Genomic DNA, 24,410 nt, shown 5'->3' with positions numbered 1-24,410 from the left:
CGTAGGCCTCGGCCTTCGGCTCAGGTCATGATCCTGGGGTCTTGGGATTGAGTCCCGCACGGGGTCTCCTGCTCAGTGGGGAACCTGCTTCTCCCTCTGCTGCTCTCCCTGCTTCTGCTGTCTCTGGCAAATAAATAAAACTAAAAATATGTGTTAACCTAAAAAAAAAAGTGTATTAACCTGACTGATAAAATCTTTCCAGTGTTGTCATACTGAGTTCTGTAGTTGTCTGAAAGTCCTAAGGGAGTTTGTTTTATTTGAGGATTTTTTTTTTTTGCTTGTTTTTAAAGTAAATTGGGATTTAGAATTCATCTTGTTTCTTTTTGTAACATTTAAAAAAATGTTTTTATTTATTCATTTGAGGGGGGAGGGGCAGGGGGAGATGGAGAAGCAGGCTTGCCACTGAACAGGGAGCTATGCTAGGGTGATCCCAGCACCCTGGACATCATGACCTGAGCCCAAGGCAGACATTTAACCAACTGAGTCACACAGGTGCCCTTCCTGTTTCTCTTTGATAGACTTTTACCCCTTGAAGGTTACTCAAAATGGAATCTTCTTTTATTTATTTATTTTTTTTAAATTTATTTATTTATGATAGTCACAGAGAGAGAGAGACAGAGGCAGAGACACAGGCAGAGGGATAAGCAGGCTCCATGCACCGGGAGCCCGATATGGGATTCGATCCCGGGTCTCCAGGATCGCGCCCTGAGCCAAAGGCAGGCGCCAAACCGCTGCGCCACCCAGGGATCCCTGGAATCTTCTTTTATATTTAATTTTTATGTCAGATATGTCTTCATTGTGGTTTTAATAAAAGTTAAAAGGCCTAGGCTTTTTAAGGTACTTGACTCTTAGCCCTGTCTTTCACTCCTTAGGGCAATCACTTACAACTCCTATAGTTTTCCTCTGGTATTTATTTATTTTTCATTAAATACTATGCTTATATCATTATTTCTTGAGTGCTCGCCTCTACTTCATTTTAGACATTATCTAGTTTTTTTTTTGTTGTAGTTTTATACTTGTTCATTTACTATTAACATTTAATGTTTAATTTTACAAGTAATGTATATTCTGTGTTCTTTCATCTATTGTATCTTAGGCTTTTAAAATACATTTAGGGTAAGTGGAATATTTCATTTCTACTGAAATTAATTAATTAAACTTTTTTAAGGTTTTATTTATTTATTCATGAGAGAGACAGATCGAGAGGCAGAGACACGGGCAGAGGGAGAAGCAGGCTCCATACAGAGAGCCTGATGTGGGACTCCATCCCAGGTCTCCAGGAGCAGGTGCTGGGTCAAAGGCAGACGCTCAACCGCTGAGCCACCCAAGCGTCCCTCTACTGAAATTTATAAAAAAATAAAATATCATTGATCTCTATCTCATGTCTTTAAAAAGATCATATGGAATTTATGCTGCCTGATTTATTTAACCAGTCCTCTATTGGTGGCCTTTTAGACTGTTTCTCTCAATGGCTAGCTAACTGACCCGCCATATATAAATATTCTTTTTCAGTTTGTTTTTCTGAATCATTCTTATTTCTGAAATCTTCTACATGAAAACATGTAGATGTGGTTTATTTATGATCATCGGTGATTAGAATCCATCCTATAACTACGCTGAAAGTTGTCCAAATTCTTGATACACCTTTAGGCTATTTTATTATTATTACTTATGTTTTCCCTTAATACAGTTCTACAGACATGCCTGTTCGTGTGAGTTTCTTTAGAGAATATATCCATATTTGAAACAGCTGTAAATTATTGCTGTTTTAGGGAATATTCAGCATCAGCCTCCTCATGTATTGTCAGATTGTTCTTCAAAGTGGTTGGACTAATCTCCCTCGACTTTCTTACTATGTTTGTATTGTCAGATTTTACAACATTTGGGATCCCTGGGTGGCGCAGTGGTTTGGCGCCTGCCTTTGGCTCAGGGCGCGATCCTGGAGATCCGGGATCGAATCCCATATCGGGCTCTCGGTGCATGGAGCCTGCTTCTCCCTCTGCCTGTGTCTCTGCCTCTCTCTCTCTCTCTCTCTCTCTGTGAATATCATAAATAAATAAATTAAAAAAAAAGAAAAGAAAAAAAAAAGATTTTACAACATTTGTCAATTACCTGTATCAAATTGGTATATGATTATTTCAGTTAATATTTCTCTGGATACCAGTTGGATTGATCGTCTTTTTTTAGATTTATTGGCTTTTTAGACTTTTTCCTATCAGTTTTTCTGTTAGGGTGCTTGAATTTTTTTCTTCCTATTTGGTGGAATTTTTTATTATATTCTGGACATTGATCCTTTGTCAGAAATATGCGCTGCAGGTATCATCTCCCAGTTTTTGGCTAGACTTTTAGTTTATTATTTATTTATTCATTCATTCATTCATTCATTCATGAGAGACAGAGAGGTACAGACACAGGCAGAGGGAGAAGCAGGCTCCGTGTGGGGAGCCCGACGTGGGACTCGATCCCCGGTCTCCAGGATCATGCTCTGGGCTGAAGGCGACGCTAAACCACTGGGCCACCAGGGCTGCCCTGGACTTTTAGTTTATATATGCTATCTTCTGGGGCACAGAAATTTATAATCCTGTTCTGACTGAATTTACCCATTTTTTTCCTTTATGGGTTTCCTCTTTTGCTTGCCTATCTCCAGTCTTTAAAGTATTGCTTTTCACATTTAGGTCTTTATTACATCTGGAATTAATTTTTCTGTTTTGTGTAATATGAGGATTCAGTATTTTTTTCCTTGTTGTCCCAGTATTATTGATAGTCTATCCTTTACCTGGTGAGTTATGATGCCAAGTTCTCATTTAGTTGTAATGCCAGGTTCCAGTATGCACTTGGATCCATTTCTGAGCACTGTTTTTTTTTTTAATTAATTAATTAATTAATTAATTAATTTATGATAGACATAGAGGCAGAGACACAGGAGGAGGGAGAAGCAGGCTCCATGCCGGGAGCCCTACGTGGGACTCGATCCTGGGACTCCAGGATCGCGCCCTGGGCCAAAGGCAGGCGCTAAACCGCTGAGCCACCCAGGGATCCCCTGTTTTTTTTTTTTTTTTTCCCCATGGATTGATTTTTTTTTTCCCCTATCCCTGCTCAAATACTATAGTGTATTTAATTACTACTGTGTTTCAGAAGTCTTGAAATCTGATCAGTTTTACATACCTGTTTTTCTTCAAAATTACCTTGACTACTTTATCTGCCATTTGGGAAATTTCAAACAATCAGGAGAAAATTTTTTTTTTTTTAAAGATTTTATTTATTCATGAGAGACAGAGAGAGAGAGAGAAAGAGGCCGACTCCATGCCGGGATCCCGATGTGGGAGTCGATCCCGGGACTCCAGGACCGCGCCCTGGGCCAAAGGCAGGTGTTAAACCGCTGAGCCATCCAGGGATCCCCAATCAGGAGAATTTGATACAAACTGATATGATACTAATAATGATAAACTGCTATGTCATTATTAATTTTGTTAAGTATGAAAATGGCATTTTGAATATGTAAGAAAATATCTACTTTTTTTTTTTTTTTTAAAGATTTGATTTTATTTATTCATGAGAGACACAGGCAGAGGGAGAAGCAGGCTCCATGCAGGGAGCCCGATGTGGGACTCAGTCCCAGGACTCCAGGATCACACCCTGGGCCGAAGGCAGGTGCTAAACCTCTGAGCCACCCAGGGAATCTTGAAAATATCTACGTTTTAGAGATGCCTACTTAGGTACATGGGGATGAAATCTCATGAAATCTGTGGTTTGTTATAAAAGGGAAAGATGAATAATGAAGTAAGTGTGGCAAAATATTGATATTTAATCCTAGTGAAGTAGATGGCTTCATGAAACTAATATATTTTTATTGTGTTTAGAGAATTAAAAAATTTTTAAATTGTTCTTAGCCCCTTATATTTCTGTGTAAAGTTTAAAATCGATTTGTCGATTAAAAAATGCTGTTGAGAGGAACGCTTGAGTGACTCTGTGGTTGAACATCTCAAGGCATGATCCGGGATCAAGTCCCGCTTTGGGCTCCTCACATGGAGCCTGCTTTTCCCTCTGCCTGTGTCTCTCATGAATAAATAAATAAAATCTTTAAAAAAAAAAAAAGTAAGTGTTTATAGTATATTGCTGGTAGATATCTGTAATTTATATCTTTTAATCTATTTTTATCATTATCAGGAATCTTATTTTTTAAATTTTAATTCCAGTATAGTTAACATATAGTGTTACATTAGTTCCATACAGCACAGTGATTCAGCAATTCTGTACATTACTCAGTGCTCATTATGTGTAATCTTAATCCCCTTCACCTATTTTCCCTATCCACCTCTCCACCTGCACCCCTGATAGCCATCTGTTTGTTCTCTATGGTTAAGAGTCTGTTTCTTGGTTTGTCTCTTTTTTCTTTGTTTGGTGTTTGGTTTCTTAAATTCCACATATGAATGTAATCATAGGCTATTTGTCTTTCTCTTATTTCACTTAGTGAAATAAGATCCATGTTGTTGTACCTGGTAAGATTTCATTCTTTTTTGTGACTGAGTAATATTCCTGTGTGTGTGTGTGTGTGTGTGTGTGTGTGTATAATATCTTTATCCATTCATCTATTGATGGACACTTGTATTGCTTTCATAGTTTGGCTTTTGTAAATAATGCTGCAATGAACATAGGGTACATGTATCTTTTTGAGTTAGTGTTTTTATATTTTTTGGTAAATACACAGTAGGGGAATTACTGAAACCTATGGTAATTACATTTTAATTTTTTGAGGAACCTCCATACTGTTTTTCACGGTGGCTACACCAGTTTGCATTTATCTGGGAGATATTTTTAAAGGTAGAATAGCTGTGTTTTTCCAGAAATAAATTTTGTTTTGAGTATTTTTGATTATGATTATATGTAGTCATTGTATAAAGCAGTGACTAAGAGACTGGTGTAAGCCTAAACCTATTAGTGAAATTTCTTACGCTTTTTTTTGTGTGTGTGGTTTTTGTCTGTGTTAATGGTGATGACAGTTTAGCCATTTTTTGTATCCATCATAATTTGCTTTTTTTTTTCAATTTTTTTTTAAAGATTTTATTTATTAGAGCACAAGCAGGGAGAGTCTCAAAGAGGGAGAGGGAGAAGCAGACTTCCTGCTGAGCAGGGAGCCTGATGGGGTGCTTGTTCTCAGGACCCTAGGATCATGACCTGAGCTGAAGGCAGACACTTAACCAACTAAGCCAGTCAGGTGTCCTTGTAATTTTGCTTTTTGAAAATGTGTTCCTTAGGAGCATATTATGGGGCATATTAAACATGTAATTTTATGTTTATAACATCATTTATGTCCTCCCAAGTAGGCTAACTTGAAACGATTTTGTTGTTAATGTGCCCTCAGTTACAGTTCTACATTTAATCTTGCAAAGATAAAGGAGACCTTTATTTTCTTAATTCAGTTATTTGAATGTGTAATTGAAAAAGTTAAGGGGCAAGGAATAGTAGGTACTTGGTCCTTTCTTATATTGTTAATTTTGCCTTTCAAATTCATGATTTCCACTCCCTCTTTGTTTACTGGTTACATATAAGTCGCTACATGTTTTTGCTGTGGTCACATTTCTGAAGCGTTTATATGTTATACATTAAGTCTAAATGAGCTAACATATTTTTAATGTGTCGGTTCCTCCCCCCCTTTTGCCAGATTAAACTTGGACATAGATCAGAAGCTAAAGATGGTGAGTATTTAATATAATCTGACAGAGCAGGAAAAGTTTTTATTCTAAGGAAATAAGCAAAGTATTGGAATTATGAGAGATTCTAGATGGAGTTATTGCGGGATGCTGGAAGAGTAAACTCAGGGTGGAGACTCAGGATAGAGACAGGATATTTGTGATACCCACCATTTGGATGTTAAGAGTATGTAAGTCATTCAAGTCATCTGAGTAAATGGAAGACAACAAGGTTATAGTGGCTTGTCTTGCTATTTTCATTACTCTTGAAGATGTTGTTGCAAGCAGTTTTTTATTTTTCTGGCCTTCTAATTTGAAAAATCAGGATACAACGTCATGGAAGTACAGAAAGCTCACACTGAAATAGATGATAAATGGAAGAAAACATGTTTTTACCCTTCTTCCAAAGCCTTGTGTGCTAAGTCTTGTTTAGTCATCAAGAACTAGTTTTTATAAAACAGAACCCATCATCTCTCTATATATAATAGGCAGTACCAGAACTTATTTTTGAGTTCTATCCTTTGTATTGGGAAAGGTACTGTCTTACCACTATTTTGCTGTTAGCATCCAGGATCTGTTCCTAATATAATGCAAAAAAGAGGAAGCTATTGACTTATTCCTTTAATGTTACACACTGACACATTGTTATTGCAGCAGTCTTCTCAAGTGATATGCTACAAAATGAATAATTATCATGGTCATTGTTAAGCTATTTTCAAAATAAAGCAATATAAAAGAAAACCAAATGTCAAACAATTTGTCCAATAGCCTGTATTTCTCTATGGAGTACTCACTGCCATTTCCTGAAAGACTAACTTGTCCCAAAAAATATGCTTGTAAGGAGATTTGAGATTTCAGAATTATTTTTCACATTTTGCTTTGCTTTTTCATATAGGTATAAACAGAACAGCTTTAAGAGAGATAAAATTATTACAGGAGCTAAGCCATCCAAATATAATTGGTGTGAGTATGATATGAGTTGTTTCTGGGATCTGGGACCCTGCCATTTCTGAATGAGGTAGATATTGATTGAATGCTGAGCAAGATGAATTGTTTTAGGTGAGCCTTGCAAACAAGCTTTACAGTTTATCAGGATAATATGTATTTTCTATTCTCTTTAGTCCTGTAGGCAGTTGTCTTAAAAGCATTAAATATTAAAACATTTAATATTGGCATATAGCCTAATTATGTCAAAAATCATTTTGAAGCCTGGAGAGCTTTAGCATGTATAAGACCTTGAGTAAGCTTCCCTATAACTCGGTGCCATAATTCTTACCTCATAGGGTTGTGACAAGACTAGTTAATTGTTTTGTTTTGTTTTGTTTTTAAGATTTTATTTATTTGAGAGAGAGAGACAGAGATCACAAGCAGGGAGATAGAGGGAGAAGCAGACTCCCCACTAAGTGGGGAGCCTGATGCAGGACTGGACCCCAGGATCATGACCTGAGCCAAAGGCGGATACTTTACCAACTGAACCACCCAGGCACCCCAGACTAGTTGATTGAATGCATATAAAGTACCTGGAAATAGAGCCTGACATAGAGAATGCATATATTGAATGATAGCTGCCATTGCTGTTTATAGGATTTTCTTAAAAACTGAGCACAGAATTGAAGACTGAGGTGAGATTTTCAATTATTTGTTTCTTAAACATAGCTCTCAAAATTTGGGAGGCGAGCTTAAGTATTTAGTGACTTTTTGAAAATAGTAAAGTTGAGGCGTGCCTATGTGGCTTAGTCGATTTGATTTCTGACTTTGGCTTAGGTCATGATCTCCAACTCCCGGGATCTCCTGGGATCAAGCCTGGAGTCTGGCTCTCTGCTCAGCAGGGACTCTGCTTGTCCCTCTGCCTCTGCCCTTCCCCTTGCTGTGCTCTCTGTCTCTTAAATATTCTTTTTTTTTTTTTTTTTTAAGATTTTACTTATTTATTCATGAGAGACACAGAGAGAGAGGCAGAAACACAGGCAGAGGGAGAAGCAGGTTCCATGCAGGGAGCCCCTTGTGGGACTCATGGAACTTCAGGATCATGCCCTGAGCTGAAGGCAGACGCTCAACCACTGAGCCACCCAGGCGTCCCTCTCTTAAATCTTAAAAAAAAAAAAAAAAAATAATAGTTTTACACCTTAAATTACTAATTCCTAGCAAGAAAAAGGATAAATGTCAAATTTAATAAAATCAGATTTAACAGAGTATTATCAGCAGTCTTCATGCTTGTTTAAATTTTTAAAAATTAGTTGGTACAATGTTTTCAAGTACTTTATAGAAAATCACATTATTTATTTATTTTTTGAATTTTGCTTTGCAGCTCCTTGATGCTTTTGGGCATAAATCTAATATTAGCCTTGTCTTTGATTTTATGGAAACTGATCTAGAGGTAAGATTAAGATTCCTAAGAGATTTTTTTTCTCTTTTTATCAAAAGAGAACCTGTTTATTTCCTACTTTCGAAGGTACTGTTATTCAAAGGAATATTTAATTTTTTGGAATGTGAACGTACTCCTAAGTAAAGGATCTTCTGAATCATTTAGCCGTATTCCCAGTGTTAGATACAGAGATTTGGATTTTAAAACATTTCTATCTACCAAGCTCCCTCTACCTTATTGACATTATTTTTAGAGAAATGAGTATTAGGCCCTTGAGAATTTAGAGTTTCTTTTCCATATTATCACAGAATATCATCCTTTTGAAAGCCAAGTTTTTTGTTTTGTTTTTTTGAGAAAATGAGTTCTTAGGCTTTTCCTTAATACTAATTAAGGAATCTCGAAAACTAACAACAACTGGAATTCTCATACACCGTTGGTGAGCATGCAGAATGGTACAGCCAATTTGGAAAATAGTTTGGCAGTTTCTTAAACAGTGAAATACACTGCTAAAGAATGATCTAGCAATATGAATGCTAGGTATTTAAGAGAAATAAAAATATGTCTACCCAGAAATTAATTGGTACACAGATGTTCAGTTTTATTCATTATTTATTTTTTTTAGTTTTTTTTTTTTAGTTTTTTTTTAGTTTTATTCATTATTGCCCAAACTTGAAACAATCCAAATATCTTTCATCTAGTGAATATAGAAACAAACTATGGTACATCTTTAAAATGGAATACTGTTTGGGGATAAAAAGAAATAAATTGCTCATATATATAACAGTAGAGAGGAATCTCATCACATAGATTTTGCTAAATGAAAGAACTCAGGCTCAGTCCAGTCTGTGTATTATATGATTCCATTTATATGATGTTCTGGAAAAGGCAAGAACTAAAGAAACAGAAATCAGGTCAGTGGTGGTCAGAGTTGGGAGTAGAGGGAAGTATTGGGCATAGAGGGGCCTGGGGTGATTGGGGTATGGGTGAGAGTTAAAAGAACTCTATCTTGATTATGATAATGGTTACACAACTGGATGTCTTTGTTAAAACTCATGGAACTGTGCACTAGAAAGGGCATATTTTGCCTAAATCTGATTTTTTTTTTTTTTTAGAAATGGGGTTGTTCTCTTAATTTCTTTGTTACTTCATTATTAGTATATGGAAATGCAACAGATTTCTATGTATTGATTTGTGTCCTGCAATGTTACTGAATTCATTTATCAATTCTAGTAGTTTTTTGGTGGAGTCTTTAAGGTTTCTTATGTATAGTATCATGTCATCTGCAAATACCAAAAGTTTACTTCTTGCCAATTTGGATACCTTTTATCAAAATATGATTTCCTTTTTTTTTTTTTTTTTAAGATTTTATTTATTTATTCATGAGAGACACAGAGACACAAGGCAGAGGGAGAAGCAGGCTTCATGCAGGGAGCCCGATATGGGGCTCGATCCCGGGACTCCAGGATCATGCCCTAGGTCGAAAGCAGGTGCTAAATCACTGAGCCATTCGGACTGCCCCTCTAAATAGGATTTCTATAAAAAGAAAATGATAACTTCTAGCTAACATATAAGTTTAGGAATAAACTGGCTTTTTTTTTTTTTAAATAAACTGGCTTTAAGCACAGTTCTCAAATAATGCATGAGAACTCAGTTGTGCACTTTAACTCAGCTCTATTTTCTTTGTTATCTTCCTTCATGGGCATAATTTCTCAATATAGTGGCTTATATCCTTAGAGTTTAATAATCTGTAAGGAAAGAAGGTGCTTTGTTCCCTTGATTCTAGAAGTATTTGGCCTGTTTGATTAGCTTGGATCACATGTCCATCTCTAAAGCAGTCTTCTGGACAGCAGGCTTGAGTATGGTGGTTGGCTATGCCTGGGTCATGTATCTGCCTCTAGAGGCCACAGGTAGTGGTCAGTCCTGTTTTAAACAGGTGGTTTCCCAAAGGAATGTTGAATGCTATTATCAGAAGGGCTGTACATCCTGGGGCAAGCAAAACAACAGATGTTCACCATGTTAATGCCTTTTAAACAATGAAGTAGAAGAGAAAAAGCCCCAGCAGATACTTTCCCTAACTGGAAAATTCCGTATCTGGAAATTCTGACACTGCTTCCTAAGGAGAGTTAGGCAGTGTTTCTTCAGATTCTCCCATATGATGGATAAATTCATTATATGTCTGTGTGTGATTTTATATGATGTAATTTAATTGGAATAATTGTATTTTATATACTGGATTTACAGGTTATAATAAAGGATAATAGTCTTGTGCTGACCCCATCACACATCAAAGCCTACATGTTGATGACTCTTCAAGGGTTGGAATATTTACATCAACACTGGATTCTACATAGGGTAAGGTTTTTAACCAATTATGATTGATTTTTTTACATTTTAGTCAAGTTTTATGTAACCAGTTATTACATAAATATTTGGTCTAAATACGTATATTATTAAAAATAAAGCCGGACCATTTTATCCTGTCTTCCTCTGGGTGTTCCCTTCAGTTATTCCACCAGGTGGTGCTAATGAGAACTGTAAAATACTATGTAAAATTTAGAAATGCAAGAGGCCCAGTTCTTCATTTTTTCCATAGATGAATAGCTAATTTGCTGTTTCACCTGACCAAGGTTATAGTTCTTTCAAGGTCAGTAGCTGATAACCAACAGAGTATTAGAATCTAGGTCTTTTGGCTTTAAGTCCAGTATTCTTTATGCTATACTGTTGTGACAGGAAAAAAAAATACAGTGAGAGACTGGGCTAAATTATACATTGCTAAAATATTAGAACAGCAATATTTCAGTAACTCTAAAATTCTGTGAAGTAATGAAATAAAGTTTCTGAAATGGTTGAGTCAGTATTAGAAATATTTAGCTATTGAAACAAGGCTGACACTCTCTATAGGTAGATATTTTTAAGCACTCTATTTAGATAAATAGCTAAGTAAGAATGTATAATTTATAATCAGTAATTCTCGTACCTTAAACTTGGAATCCCTTTTAGGTTATTGCTAATATCTTTTTAGTATAGATTTTGAGGAATATGTTCCTCATTCTCTCTAAATGCATAATATTTTTATTTACTGAAGTTGATGTGTATTACTGTTACTAAATTAATAGCAGCAATTATTTATTGAATTCCTCGTTGTCATAGTAGGCTCGTTACAAAAAACACTAAATTTAATCCTCACAACAACCCTGTGAAGTAGGTAAATCCAAGGTCCCACTAAGTAATAAAACCAGTCTTTTGCTGTGGTAAGATTTTATATCTGATATGTTTAAATTTGAGGTTTTACCCTGTTTTTGCAAAGCTTAAAGTCAAGCCAACTAATAGTATTTTTATGGTATTCTCTCCCTCCTGCTTACTTGTTTATTTAAAACCTCCATGATACAGGATCTAAAACCAAACAACTTGTTGCTAGATGAAAATGGTGTTCTAAAACTGGCAGATTTTGGCCTGGCCAAATCATTTGGGAGCCCCAATAGAGCTTATACACATCAGGTTGTAACCAGGTAAGAATCACTTAAAAAACTGAAAGTTTATATTTTGCAGGATTAGTTTTTGTTTTTTTATTTTTTTATTTTTTTTAATTTTTTTGTTTTTTTTTAAGGAAGCTTTTTGTAGGCCTAACATAGGGCTGAACTCAGGACCCTGAGATCTAGAGTCACATGCTCTACTCACTGAGCCAGCCAGGTGCCCCTATTGTGTAGATATGAATCCCAAATGAGCATCATTTGGCTTCTCTGAAATATCCCCGTAGAGTTAGGAATTGTTGGTGGTGTTTTACTAAAAATATTACTACGTTATGTTTATTTAACCACAATGAAATAATTACAGGCATTTTTTCAGATGGAGTTGAACTAACTCAGTTTTCAGGCATTTGTCTAATAACTTTTGGGACTAATTTATACTACTTATACAGTTTAGTTAGGTAAGTTGGAACTATAGTGGCTATTCTTTTACATATTCACCTGATTTGGGAGACCTGTGTTTATTTTATTGGTCAGTCACTGATTTATTTCATGTTTTATTTCACTCTGTGTGAATGAAAATGGTCTAAATAGAGCAACCCTGTCGGAACCTCTCTCACCCCTGAGAACTTTTTCTGTATCCTCATTTAATAAAACTGTTACTGCTTTATTAAAAAAAAAGAAGAAGAAGAAAGAAAATTTTCTGAATAAAGCAGTGCATTGGTATTTGGGTTTATCTTATTATTTGTACTTATGTTTTCTTTTATACTTTTTATGTATAAAAAAATCACATGAAATAGATACGGACAGTAGGTTTTATAATTCTAGTCAGAATGTATTTTTTTTTTTAAGATTTTATTTATTTCTTCATGAGAGATACACAGAGAGAGGCAGAGACATAAACAGAGGGAGAAGCAGGCTCCGTGCAGGGAGCCCAAAGAGGGACCCAGTCCCCAGAACCCAGGATCATGCTCTGGGCCAAAGGCATGTAGGCCTCAACCACTGAGCCACTCAGGCATCCCCAAATGTCATTTATTTATTTCCAAGATTCTTTAAGGATCTGAGAAGATCTTTAAATATTCTGTTCTTTTTAATTACTTTGTCACCTGGGGCACCTAAGTGGCTCAGTCAGTTAAGTGTCTGATTCTTGATTTTGGCTCAGGTTGAGAACTTAGGGTTGTGAGATCAAGCCCTGAGCCCTGCTTTGGGCTCTACGCTCAGTGAGTAGACTGCTTGGGAGTCTCTCTCTCCCTCTGCCCTACCCCTTGAGGTTTCTCCTCTCTCTCTCTCTCTCTCTCTCTGTCTCTCTCTCTCTCTCTCTGCCCCTCTCCCTACTTGTGCATGCATGCACGTGTGCGAGCTTGCTGTCTCTCAAAAATAAATAAGTAAATCTCTCAAAAAAAAGATAACTTGGCACTTTCAAAATAGATCTCATTGGGTGTCAATCACCTGAGCCTTAAGTAAGAAGTAAAGGATATAAGTGGTTATTGATGTACTTGCTGGAGAGATACAGCACATTATTTAGGAACTCTTGGAACTGAAGAAAATGGACCCACATGTAAGTATTGTATACCAGTGCTTTATTTTTTTTTCTTTTTTTAAAAGATTTTATTTATTTATTCATGAGAGAGAACAGAGAGAGAGAGGCAGAGACACAGGCAGAGGGAGAAGCAGGCTCCATGCAGGGAGCCCAATTGGGACTCGATCTCGGGTCTCCAGGATCGACCCTGGGCCAAAGGCGCCGCTAAACCACTAAGCCACCCCGGGCTGCCCTACCAGTGCTTTTCATATACCAGTTTCTGATATATGAAATATATATATATATATATATGTATATATATATACGTATATATATATATATATTACCAAGTGCTAGTAATAGATCAAGTTAAAATGAAGACTGAAAATTGTTAAATTATGATTTGGACATCACTGATCACCTTGACAAGAGCAATTTTGGTGGAGTAGTAGGATTAAAGCCTAATTGAAAGTATTTTTTGTTCTTGTTTAAATTTAATTTTAATTTAAAAAAATTTTTATCTTAAGTAGACTTGCCACCCAATGTGGGGCTGCCAAGATCAAGAGTCACATGCTCTATCAACTGAGCCAGCCACCCGCTGAAAGAGTTTAAAAAGATAAGAGAATAGTAATTGGAGACAGTAAAAACAGGCAGCTTTTCAGAATAACCAGAGAATGTAGAGATAGCTGCTAGAGGAAGTTGGGCCTAAATAAGTTTTTGTTTGCTACTTTAATTTTTTGGTTTATTTTTTAAGACTGAAGAAATAATGGTATGTTTGTACGTTAGTGGGAAAAGTCTAGTGAAGAAGAAAACATTGATATTGGAAGAAGAGAATTTCAGTATCTTTGGAAATAGGCAAGAGAGCATGGTACCTAGTGCCCCAAGTTGACATACTGGCATTACAACAGTCCAGGACAGTTCATCTGTAGTTACAGATGAGAAGGCAGATGGTATAAATACACATGACCATAGGTGAGTCCATGGAATTGTTTTTAATTTTTCTTTCTTTCTATTGGATTCTTTCTAGTAAAGCTGGAAATAAGGTCATTGGCTTAGAGGATGAATGGTGTTGTGAGTTTCTGGAGGAAATTACAGGTTTTTTTGGGTGCTTAGGTGGCTGAGTCAGTTAAAGCGTCTGCCTTTGGCTCAGGTCATGATGCCAGGGTCCTGGGTTCAAGTCCCACATTGGACCCATGCTCCGTGGGGAGCCTTCTCCCTCTACCTGCCACTCCTCCTGCTTGTGTTTTCTCTGTCAAATAAGTAAATAAAATCTTTTAAAAAAAATAAAAGTAAACATAAAATTACAATCTTCCTTTTTGTTCTTCAGATGGTATCGGGCCCCTGAGTTACTCTTTGGAGCTAGAATGTATGGTGTAGGTGTCGACATGTGGGCTGTTGGCTGTATATTAGCAGAGTTGCTTCTAAGGGTAAGTCTAGGATTGATGTATATACTACAGTATTGTAATAGGTATTTGTATAACTTGTGTAAGATTATCTTCCCATAGATAATTCTCAGAGAGGAACACTGTTTTTCCAATACAAAGCCAACAATAGACCAGTTTAAAAAAAAAAAAAAAAAGCTACCTCGGGGTACCTGGGTGGCTCAGTTGGTTAACTATCTGCCTTTGGCTCAGGTCATGATCCCAGGGTCCTGGGATTGAGCCCTGCATTGGGCTCCCTGCTCAGCAGAGAGCCTGCTTCTCCCTCATCTGCTCTCCTTACTTATGTGCGTACTCTTTCTGTGTTGCTTGTGCGCGCGCGCTCACTCACTCTGTCAGATAAATTTAAAAAAATCTTTAAAAAAAAACAAAGCCACCTCCTCCATTGCAACTTTATTGGTTAATGTTAATGTGAAATGTGAAGACATCTCATTTAGGACAGTAAAGATTTTATTATAGATCATTTCTGTAATCTGAAATATAACTATAATAAAACTCATCAGACTTACTAGCCACTGGCACTGTTGATTAAATCATTGTTAGAGTGGGGCACCTGGGTGGTTCCAGTGGTTGAGCGTCTACCTTTGGCTCAATCTTGATCCTGGGTTCCTGGGATTGAATCCTGCATCAGGCTCCCTGCAGTGAACCTGCTTCTCCCTCTGCCTGTATCTCTGCCTCTCTCTGTGTGTCTCTCATGAATAAATAAAAAAAAATTTTAAAAAATCATTGTTAAAATTATGAGGAATTTGACAGGCAGCTCTAATTGGTGAAGAATTACACCATTTTGCGGTACTATGTGTCCTGAACGATTGAAGCTGTTTCTTGTTTTATTTTTTTTAATTTATTTTTTAAATGTTTCCTGTTTTAAACTGTTCCTATTTAAACAGGAAATGCTCTCCACACAGTTCTGAGTCTGTGGTGAGATCTTGTCATCCAAACAGATGATAATTGAATGCAGCAGCTTAGTTCAAAAGGTTTGCTTTTATCAGCATTCAACCTTTTTTAAAGTGTTATTTTTCCTTCATAAATATTTTATAGCTTGAAAGACTACTTAAACTAGAAAACAGGAACAACAATAAATAAGCTAATATGAAACCAAAGTATTCAGTATAGTTTGAATCATTTTGGAAGCAAATTGATCTACATTCTTAACATCCTCTGGATTGTTAAATGAAAAGGAATACACAAATACTTATACTGGTGGATTGCATAAATCTGGTACTGTGTCCTTAAATAGCACAAATATACATTTCAATTTATGATCTTTTTACATCCTTTTTCTTAAACATACTTGGAGGCAATGACTAACAGAAAATCTAAACTTGGGTATTGGGGATCCCTGGGTGGCTCAGTGGTTTAGCGCCTGCCTTTGGCCCAGGGTGTGAACCTGAGTTCCCGGGATCCAGTCCCACGTTGGGCTCCTTGTGTGGAGCCTGCTTCTCCCTCTGCCTGTGCCTCTCTCTCTCTCTCTTTCTCTCTGTCTCTCTCTCTCTCTCTGTGTCTCTATGAATAAAGAATTTATATTAAAGAAAATCTTTTAAAAAAATAATAAACTTGGGTATTATCTACTGAGCAACTGCCTTATATCTGGTCTACACAATTTTTTTTTAAGATTTTATTTATTTATTCATGAGAATACACAGAGAGGAGAGAGAGAGAGAGGCAGAGACACAGGCAGAGGGAGAAGCAGACTCCATGTAGGGAGCCCGATGTGGGACTCGATCCCGGGTCTCCAGGATCACGCCTTGAGCTGTAGGCGGCACTAAACCACTGAGCCACCGGTGCTGCCCTGGTCTACACAATTTTAAAGATACCATTTTCGTTTATAAACAAGAAGTCTATAGTTTAGGGAGGACAATTTATGCCTTAGAGTAAGGTCACCTGGGCATCTTTCAGACCCGTAGTAGAGCCTTCTTTAGAGATAATATGGTGATATAAAAGTTTGATCAACCAACATGTGCCTGCCTACCTTTTATTTCATTTAAATGATCAGGATGCAGAACTAATGGCTTGACATATGGTTGATCTTCAGCACGCTGTCATTCCAGTACTTGATTTTGGCTGTATCAGCTCAGACTGCAGCTTCCATTATTTGGTTTGGCATAGGCTCCTTGATACACAAGGTGCTAGAGGCTAAAGTGTTCCAGTTATTTAAAAACTATATTGTTAAAAAATAAATAGGGCAGCCCCGGTGGAACAGCGGTTTAGCGCCGCCTGCAGCCCAGGGCGTGATCTGGGAGACCCTGGATCGAGTCCCACGTCAGGCTCTCTGCATGGAGCCTGCTTCTCCCTCTGCCTGTGTCTCTGCCTCTCTCTCTCTCTCTCTCTCTCTCTCTGCATCTCTATGAATAAATAAAATCTTAAAATAAATAAATAAATAAATAAACAAACAAACTATATTGTTGATATTGCCTATCGCATTAAAAAATTACTGATTTTCTAATATTTGCTTTATGATTCCTGGCTCCCTATAAAGACATGAAAAAGAAAAAATAAATTTCTACAATATCAAAATTTTTTAAAGAGATGAATCTGAACACAAAAAGATTTTATGAATGGAGTCAAATTGAAAAGAACCAGAGAGAAGTTCCTCTTGGTTTCCTTACTCATGGTACCCTTAAATTCAGTGTCTCTCTTCCTTTTAGGATTAATTGGATTCTTTTTCCTAAAACTAAAAAGATTTCATTCACATACTTAGTCACAGTTGTGTGTTGGTAAAATTTTGGTATCCTCTAGGAAGTTGTTGAAGAACAGGAAAAAAATAAGCACAGGCTCTTTCTTTGGTAATGCTTCTGTTTGCAATAATATGTGGATATGTTACTTGAACATGATTCACTTATGTTAACTAAATATGGATGACTCACTAGTCCAAATTCCATATTTAGCAAATGAAAATAGGACCAGTAGTTGTTACGAATGAGATTATGGGGGACGTCTGGGTGGCTCAGTGGTTGGGCATTTGCCTTTGGTTCAGGGTGTGATCCCAGAGTTCTGGGATCGAATCCTGCCTTGGGCTTCCTACAGGGAGCTTGCTTCTCCCTCTGCCTGTGTCTCAGCCTCTCTCTCTATCTCTCATGAATAAATAGATAAAATCCTTAAAAAAATGAGATTATGGAAGAGCCCCCATTTGAACTTAAATATGTTATACAGATTATTAAATTTAACCATTCACATTACTAAATGAAAATTAAAAGTAGTTATTCATTACTAAAAAAAAAAAGTTTGTCTTGGGTTGCATACTATATCTAGTACTTGCTGAGACATGCAGTGGATTTCTTCATTAATATTGCTTTGGTGTGGGCAGCCTTGGTGGCCCAGCGGTTTAGCACTGCCTTCAGCCCAGGGTGTGATCCTGGAGACTCAGGATCGAGTCCCATGTCGGGCTCCCTGCATGGAGCCTGCTTCTCCCTCTGCCTGTGTCTGTGCCCTTCTCTTTCTCTCATAAATAAATAAATAAGTAAATAAATACTTAGTGAACTTAAAACTAATTTAAAAATATTGCTTTGGTGCTTAATAGAGGGAAGACATTTTCAAAATAAAGTGATAATTGTATCTTAAAGATTTCAAGATGGCAGGGCAAGCACCATCCCCCATAAATTATCTCTAAAAAGATAATTTAGAGATGGCTCAGCTTTGAGCGCCTGCTTCAGCTCAGGGCATGATTCTGGGATCCCGCATCTAGTCCCACATTGGGCTCCTTGCAGGGAGCTGCTTCTCCCTCTGCCGTGTCTCTGTCTCTCTGTGTGTGTGGATGTGGGTGTGTGTGTGTGTGTGTGTCGCATGAGTAAATGGATAAAATCTTAAAAATATATATATATATGCCATCTTTGAAACTAGGAGATACCCAAAATACTATGCCAGCAGATGTAAAACCAGAAATTAAAAAGGCTAAAATTTTACAGAAAAAGATGCCAACTAGAGGCAGTTGTGGCTTGGCACACAGAATCCTGAAGGTGCTCAGGATCACTGATCATTGATGATGATAATGAAGTATAGGTCTAAAAACTTGGTCAAAAAAAATTTTTTATGGGCAATTAATACCAGGATCCCCCTACGCAGCCAGGTCCCTTCCCTTTTTCCACCTTTATTGCCACCTGACTTATCTCTCTTCTAGAGATAGGTTTATTCTCTAAAGAAATTGAAACACAAAAAAAAAAAAAAAAAGAAATTGAAACACAAATCTCCATGCATCACTGTCTTAGACACAGTGGAGAATGTGAGTAAAAACATGCAGATTATATGAAAGTGTGTATGCTGAACTGTGAAACTTTCAATTTAGTTCCCTGCCCAGCTCCCAGAACCCTTTAGCCTCGTAATACTCTGTAGTAACTCTTTAACGCAGACCAAAGAGTAGAGGATACATTACTGGAAGAACTGAATGACCCCGAGAATAGACCCACAAATAATTGGCATTAAACTCCTCACCCAGCCTTTCTAGAGAAGGCCTGTGAGTTGTAATCGACGTTTTTAGTACCTTACCCTTGAGTATGAATAGTTAGTGATTACCACATAGTTATCAAGGATTTCCAGATATTTAATGAGTGCTTCCATCCTGTTGGAATTACCAGGTAATCAGCAATGATCATTAGATATTTGATAAAGATCCCACGTCAAAGACTAACTTAAAAAGAAACTTGGGAAAAATAGGAGAAGAAAATTAACTTTCCACCCCTGCCACATCTTCAGAGAAATAAGAGAGTATACTGCACCTGTAAAACAAGAACAGGATGCTCTATTACTAAAGGATGAAAGAATAAAAGATACTGAAGAATTTTCACATAGGATAACTAAAAGAAAATGAAAACAGGGGAAAGTATTCTTTTATCAAATAGGACCAAAAACTAAAACTAGCTGATTGATCCAGGATTGATCATAGAATATAACAAAAAACAGAAGAAAATGTAGGACAGGAAATTCACAGGAAAATAGCCCAGCATTGATGGATGTAAATTGACTCAAAGTGCAAAAAGACCCATCCCAATACATCTTGAGAAATTTCAGAGTACCAGAGTTTAAGAAAAATATTTCATTTCCACAGAGAGAAAAAAGAGAAGTTACATAGAAATCATAATGAAGGTTTAGAGAAGAGAATGGCATCAGGCTTCCCAAAAGCAGTACTGAAATCTGGAAGGCAGTAGAATGCATTTTGAAGGAAATAATTTCCAACCTAGAATTGCATGCCCATTTGTATTTTCAGTTAGCTCTGAGAGTAAATAGAATTTATTACACTAAAAATTTTACACCTTCCTTTCTTAGGAATTTCTTGGAAGCTGTGCTCTACTATTACATGAGAGTAAATCAAGGGAAAGATGTGGGATGTAGAGAAAATGAGATTCAACACAAAAAGGGGATGAATAGAATTCCACACCTGCAGCAGCTGTGCAGCAGGCTAGAGAGCAAACTAGTCAAGATTGAAGCAGGAGGGACGAGAGCTTTAGCAGGGGAGTCTTAAGAGAAAAATGATCCTCAGTGTGCCTACCAACCAGCTGCAGCAGTTTTTAACACATGACCAGCTTTATTTTATAATTCTTTCACACCACATTTGTTTTCTGCCACAAATTCCAGACATGCCATCTTATTCATATTACTATTTCTCAAAAAGATAAGAATTTTTTTTGTTTTTGTTAAGAATTTTTTATAATTATAATACCATTATCCTCTGAAGAAAAGGAAGTATAAATCAACATCTAGTCTATGTTCAGATTTCCCACTTTTTATCAGAAATGTGTTTTATAGTTGGTTTATTTTTGTAAACTTATTTGTAGAAATCCAAGTTCACACATTAAGCAGCTCATTATAATGGGGTGCCTGGCTGGCGTGGTCTGAGGAGTATGTGACTTTTATTTATTTTTTTAAGATTTATCTCTTTTATTTATTTATTTTTTTTTTTTAAATTTTTTTTTTTTTTTTTTTTTTTATTTACAATAGTCATACAGAGAGAGAGAGAGAGGGGGGCAGAGACACAGGCAGAGGGAGAAGCAGGCTCCATGCACCGGGAGCCCGACGTGGGATTCGATCCCGGGTCTCCAGGATCGCGCCCTGGGCCAAAGGCAGGCGCCAAACCGCTGCGCCACCCAGGGATCCCAAGATTTATCTCTTTTAGAGTGAATAGGAGGGGCAGGGGAAGAGAGAAAGAGAATCTCAAATAGACTCTACTGAGTGCAGAGCTTGATACAGGGCTTGGTATCATGAACCTGAGATCACAACCTGAGCTGAAACCACGAGTGGGACACCTAAATGACTGCAGCGCCCAGGCATCCCAGAGTGTGTGACTCTTGATCTCAGGGTCATGTGTTCGAGCACCATGGTGGGTGTAGAGATTACTTAAATATTTGGAAAAAAATTTTTTTGTACATCATACCAAAACACCCATTTTTTTTAAGATTTTATTTATTCATGAAAGAGAGAGGCAGAGGGAGAAGCAGGCTCCCTACAGGAAGCCCAATGTGGGACTCGATCCCAGGACCCTGGGGTTATGACATGAGCCGAAGGCAGATGCTCAACCAGTGATCCACCCAGGCGTTCCCCAAACACCCATCCTTAAAATCTGATTAAATTGCTACCTTGCCCAGGAAAGTAAGGTTATAATGATGAGTGTCCCATTCTTCAGATCTTACAGTATAATTAATTTATATTAGTAGTCTGCAAAGTAGGAGATAATCTTTTGCAGTATGAGAATGAAATGTTAGGATGCCTAAAAATATTCATGCAGTGTTACTTAGTGTAACTTCAGCTTTCTTTTTTTGGATGTACATTTCATATACATAAATGGTCCAGTATTATATATAGGGATTGTATTAAGTCTGGATCCAGTCAGAAAATAGAAACCATACATTGAAGAGAGGAAGTTTATTTTGTTTTTAAATTTTTATTTACTTTTTAAAAGATTTTATTTATTCAGGAGAGACACACAGAGAGAGAAAGGCAGAGACACAGGCAGAGGGAGAAGCAGGCTCCATGCAGGGAGCCCAATGTGGGACTCGATCCCAGGTCTCCAGGATCAGGCCCTGGGCTGACGGTGGCGCTAAACCGCTGAGCCACCCGGGCTGCCCAAGAGAGAAGTTTAATAAAAAGAAATATAAGTAATTACAATAATGAAGGATTGACTAATAAAAAGTAAAGAGAGCAGTTCCTGGGTGGTGCATGTATGGCTCTTGGTTTCTGCATAGGTCATGATCTTTGGGTTGTGAGATCGAGCCCCCCATTGGGCTCTGTGCTTGGTGCAGCATATGCTTAAGACCTCCTCTGCCCCTCCCCTGCATACTGTTTATCTGTCGCTCTCTCAGTCTTAAAAAAAAAAAAGAGAGAATTTTAATACAGGAATAGACAGAAGGAGCAGCCAACCTAAGACTGAGACAGCACCTACGGCAGAGGACTCGGACTGAGAGCTATTCTTTGAAGAGAGCACAGCGTGGCTTGCTGGATGACAGAAAAGTTTCTGTAGAGCTGTGTTGGCAGACTGTTGAAAATCTGTCCTCTTGCATGCAGAGGAAAGCTCATACAGGGCCGGGGGTTTCTAGAGGCACTCTTCTGTACAGCCATCTGTAGAGGGAAGCTGCTTGGTGCATTGGGCGCTGAAAGAACTGCCCACAGGTGTGGGAACCTGTTGCTAGAGGAGCCGAGAGTGCTCCAGGAGCCAGCTGGTCGAGCCAGCTGGACCCAGGTAGCAAAAGTCTTCTGTAGTGTTTCTCCAGCTACTTCTGTTGACAGAGCTTCAGCTGGCAAAAGAAAAACATTTAAAGCCCCAAATGTGTTTTCTCATAAAAGCCAAGAAGGGTGAGATTGGAAAAAACTGATACCTGGTAGGGCTAAATGCTTTTTTGGTAGGGGTTGTTGGGGGTGGGTGGGAGGGGTCCACAGTAATAGAAATTTTGGAGACCTCGTACTTAATCTCATCTTCTTATTGAGTTTATAAACTTTTTTTCAAGGCCTCTAATAGTGTGAAAGGCCTCTTATTCACAGTGTAAACTCTTTTTTATCCTCCTATTATTTACACAGATGTTTGAGAATGAAGTGGAAAATGATGTCTGTGTGTAGCAAGGATTTTTTTTTTATTTATTTTTTTGAAATTTTTAAAATTTATTTATGATAGTCACACAGAGAGAGAGAGGCAGAGACACAGGCAGAGGGAGAAGCAGGCTCCATGCACCGGGAGCCCGATGTGGGATTCGATCCCAAGTCTCCAGGATGGCGCCCTGGGCCAAAGGCAGGCACTAAACCGCTGCGCCACCCAGGGATCCCCTATAGCAAGGATTTTAATTATTAGCCTTTAATTTTTAGCTTGCAGTCACTTAACCTTTTAAAATTTGACATCCTACCTCTTCAAAGAAATAGAACGCCAAGATATTACTTAAATAAGATCTCTAATATAGTGTACTGCCTTCTAGCCTTTGCTCCTGTACTTCAACTAGAATAGTCTTCCTCCACCTTACACATTGCCTCTGGCTAACTCTTCTTCATCTTTCAACTTTCACTGCTGTTCCCCTAGGAAGCCTTCCTTGACCTGTCTGGAGTGCGTTAGGTGCTGTTCTGTGTGTGCTAGGACCCTGTGCTCTCAGTGAAAACGTCTCGTAAATGTCCCTTTCATGGTATTACCAGCATTCTCACATTCACCCTTGGGGAGAGCCAGGATGGTCTTGTTTCTTCTTCTTCTTCTTCCTCTTCCTTTTCCTCTTCCTCTTCTTCCTCCTCCTCCTCCTCCTCCTCCTCCTCCCTCATGAAAGTCATTTAATTTCTTTGTGAAAAATAAGACATCAAAGAACAGATTACAGAAATGATGAGGTGGAAGGCTGAACCTATTTTAGCTGTTCTCCGGAGGCACAGAGGTGCTGGACATGATTTTCATCTGTCACCCGCCTCCCTGAGCCCCAGCAGGCCTGAGCTTGTATGAAATGGGACCATTTCCTTGGGTCCGCCCGCTGAGGGGTTCCCTCCCCTAGGTGCCTGACTCTCCCCGTCACCACCCTCCGGTTCCACATGGCATAAAAAACATGGAACGCTTCGTGAATTTGTGTGTCATCCTTGCCCAGGGGCCATGCTAATCTCTTTTGTATTGTTCCAATTTTAATATATGTGCTGCCGAAGTGAGCACATTTTTTGTTTTTGTAAATATGCTCCACACCCAGTGTGGAGCCCAATGTGATGCTTAAACTCTCCACCCTGAGCTCAAGACCTGAGCTGAGATCAAGACACTCAAGTGACTGAACCATCCAAGTGCCTTCTTTCTTGTTCCCTTCTTTAAATGCTTAGGGTTTAATTAATTAGCACAGTGCCTATTACCTGGTGGTTTTTTTTGTTGTTTTGTTTTGTTTTTTAAAGATTTTCCTTACTTATTCATAAGAGACACAGAGAGAGAGGCAGAGACACAGGCTGAGGGAGAAGCAGGCTCCCTGTAGGGAGCCTGACGCGGGACTTGATCCTGGATCCCGGGGTCATGCCCTGAGCCAAAGGCAGAGGCTCAACCACTGAGCCACCCAGGCATCCCTGCCTGGTGTTTACTAACGATTTGAGGAGTGAATAAAATGGGAAGCATGGTGCTCTTTATTTGATTAGTAGTGGTAGGAGCTAATGCCACATCTAGTATGCTTCAGAGTACATTTTGATTTTTGTTAGTTTAGTTTTTTTGTTAAATTTATAATATTACTTGTATAACTATTACATACTACATTGAAATAACTGCATCTTACTCTGTTTCAGGTTCCTTTTTTGCCGGGAGATTCAGACCTTGATCAACTAACAAGAATATTTGAAACTTTGGGCACACCAACTGAGGAACAGTGGCCTGTAAGCCTTCATACATGTTCTTTGAAAGTTAGTTAGGATTATGTATGTTTCTGTCATGTAGGTATTACTTAAATGTATTCTTTGTCTTAATTTACTAGTAATATATATTCTGAAAAATTTATATCAAGTAGAAAGTTAAAACTGGTATAC

General features: G+C 37.9%; 1 protein-coding gene and 1 non-coding gene across 10 annotated transcripts in view; one reads left to right on the top strand and one right to left on the bottom strand.

The window, feature by feature from the left end:
* The window catches only part of CDK7 (cyclin dependent kinase 7), a 72,385-nt gene that overhangs the window by 2,183 nt on the left and 45,792 nt on the right, over window positions 1-24,410 (top strand). For 7 of the 9 annotated variants that reach the window (XM_055331073.1, XM_055331071.1, XM_055331069.1 and 4 more), the window contains 7 exons: window positions 5,663-5,696; window positions 6,586-6,653; window positions 7,996-8,064; window positions 10,294-10,404; window positions 11,443-11,561; window positions 14,366-14,465; window positions 24,174-24,260. In XM_055331073.1, coding sequence (XP_055187048.1) covers window positions 5,663-5,696; window positions 6,586-6,653; window positions 7,996-8,064; window positions 10,294-10,404; window positions 11,443-11,561; window positions 14,366-14,465; window positions 24,174-24,260 — 588 coding nt within the window. The remainder of the gene's footprint in view (window positions 1-5,662; window positions 5,697-6,585; window positions 6,654-7,995; window positions 8,065-10,293; window positions 10,405-11,442; window positions 11,562-14,365; window positions 14,466-24,173; window positions 24,261-24,410) is intronic. The other 2 variants (XM_055331075.1, XM_055331077.1) reach the window with 2 other exon arrangements.
* On the bottom strand, window positions 23,462-23,568 carry LOC129514354 (U6 spliceosomal RNA). The gene has a single exon (XR_008665415.1). It is a non-coding gene; the product is annotated as a U6 spliceosomal RNA (small nuclear RNA).

This window comes from Nyctereutes procyonoides, unplaced genomic scaffold (assembly GCF_905146905.1).
Source record: "Nyctereutes procyonoides isolate TBG_1078 unplaced genomic scaffold, NYPRO_anot_genome, whole genome shotgun sequence".
NCBI classification, from domain to species: domain Eukaryota; kingdom Metazoa; phylum Chordata; class Mammalia; order Carnivora; family Canidae; genus Nyctereutes; species Nyctereutes procyonoides.
This window is presented reverse-complemented; position numbering and strand designations above follow the sequence as displayed.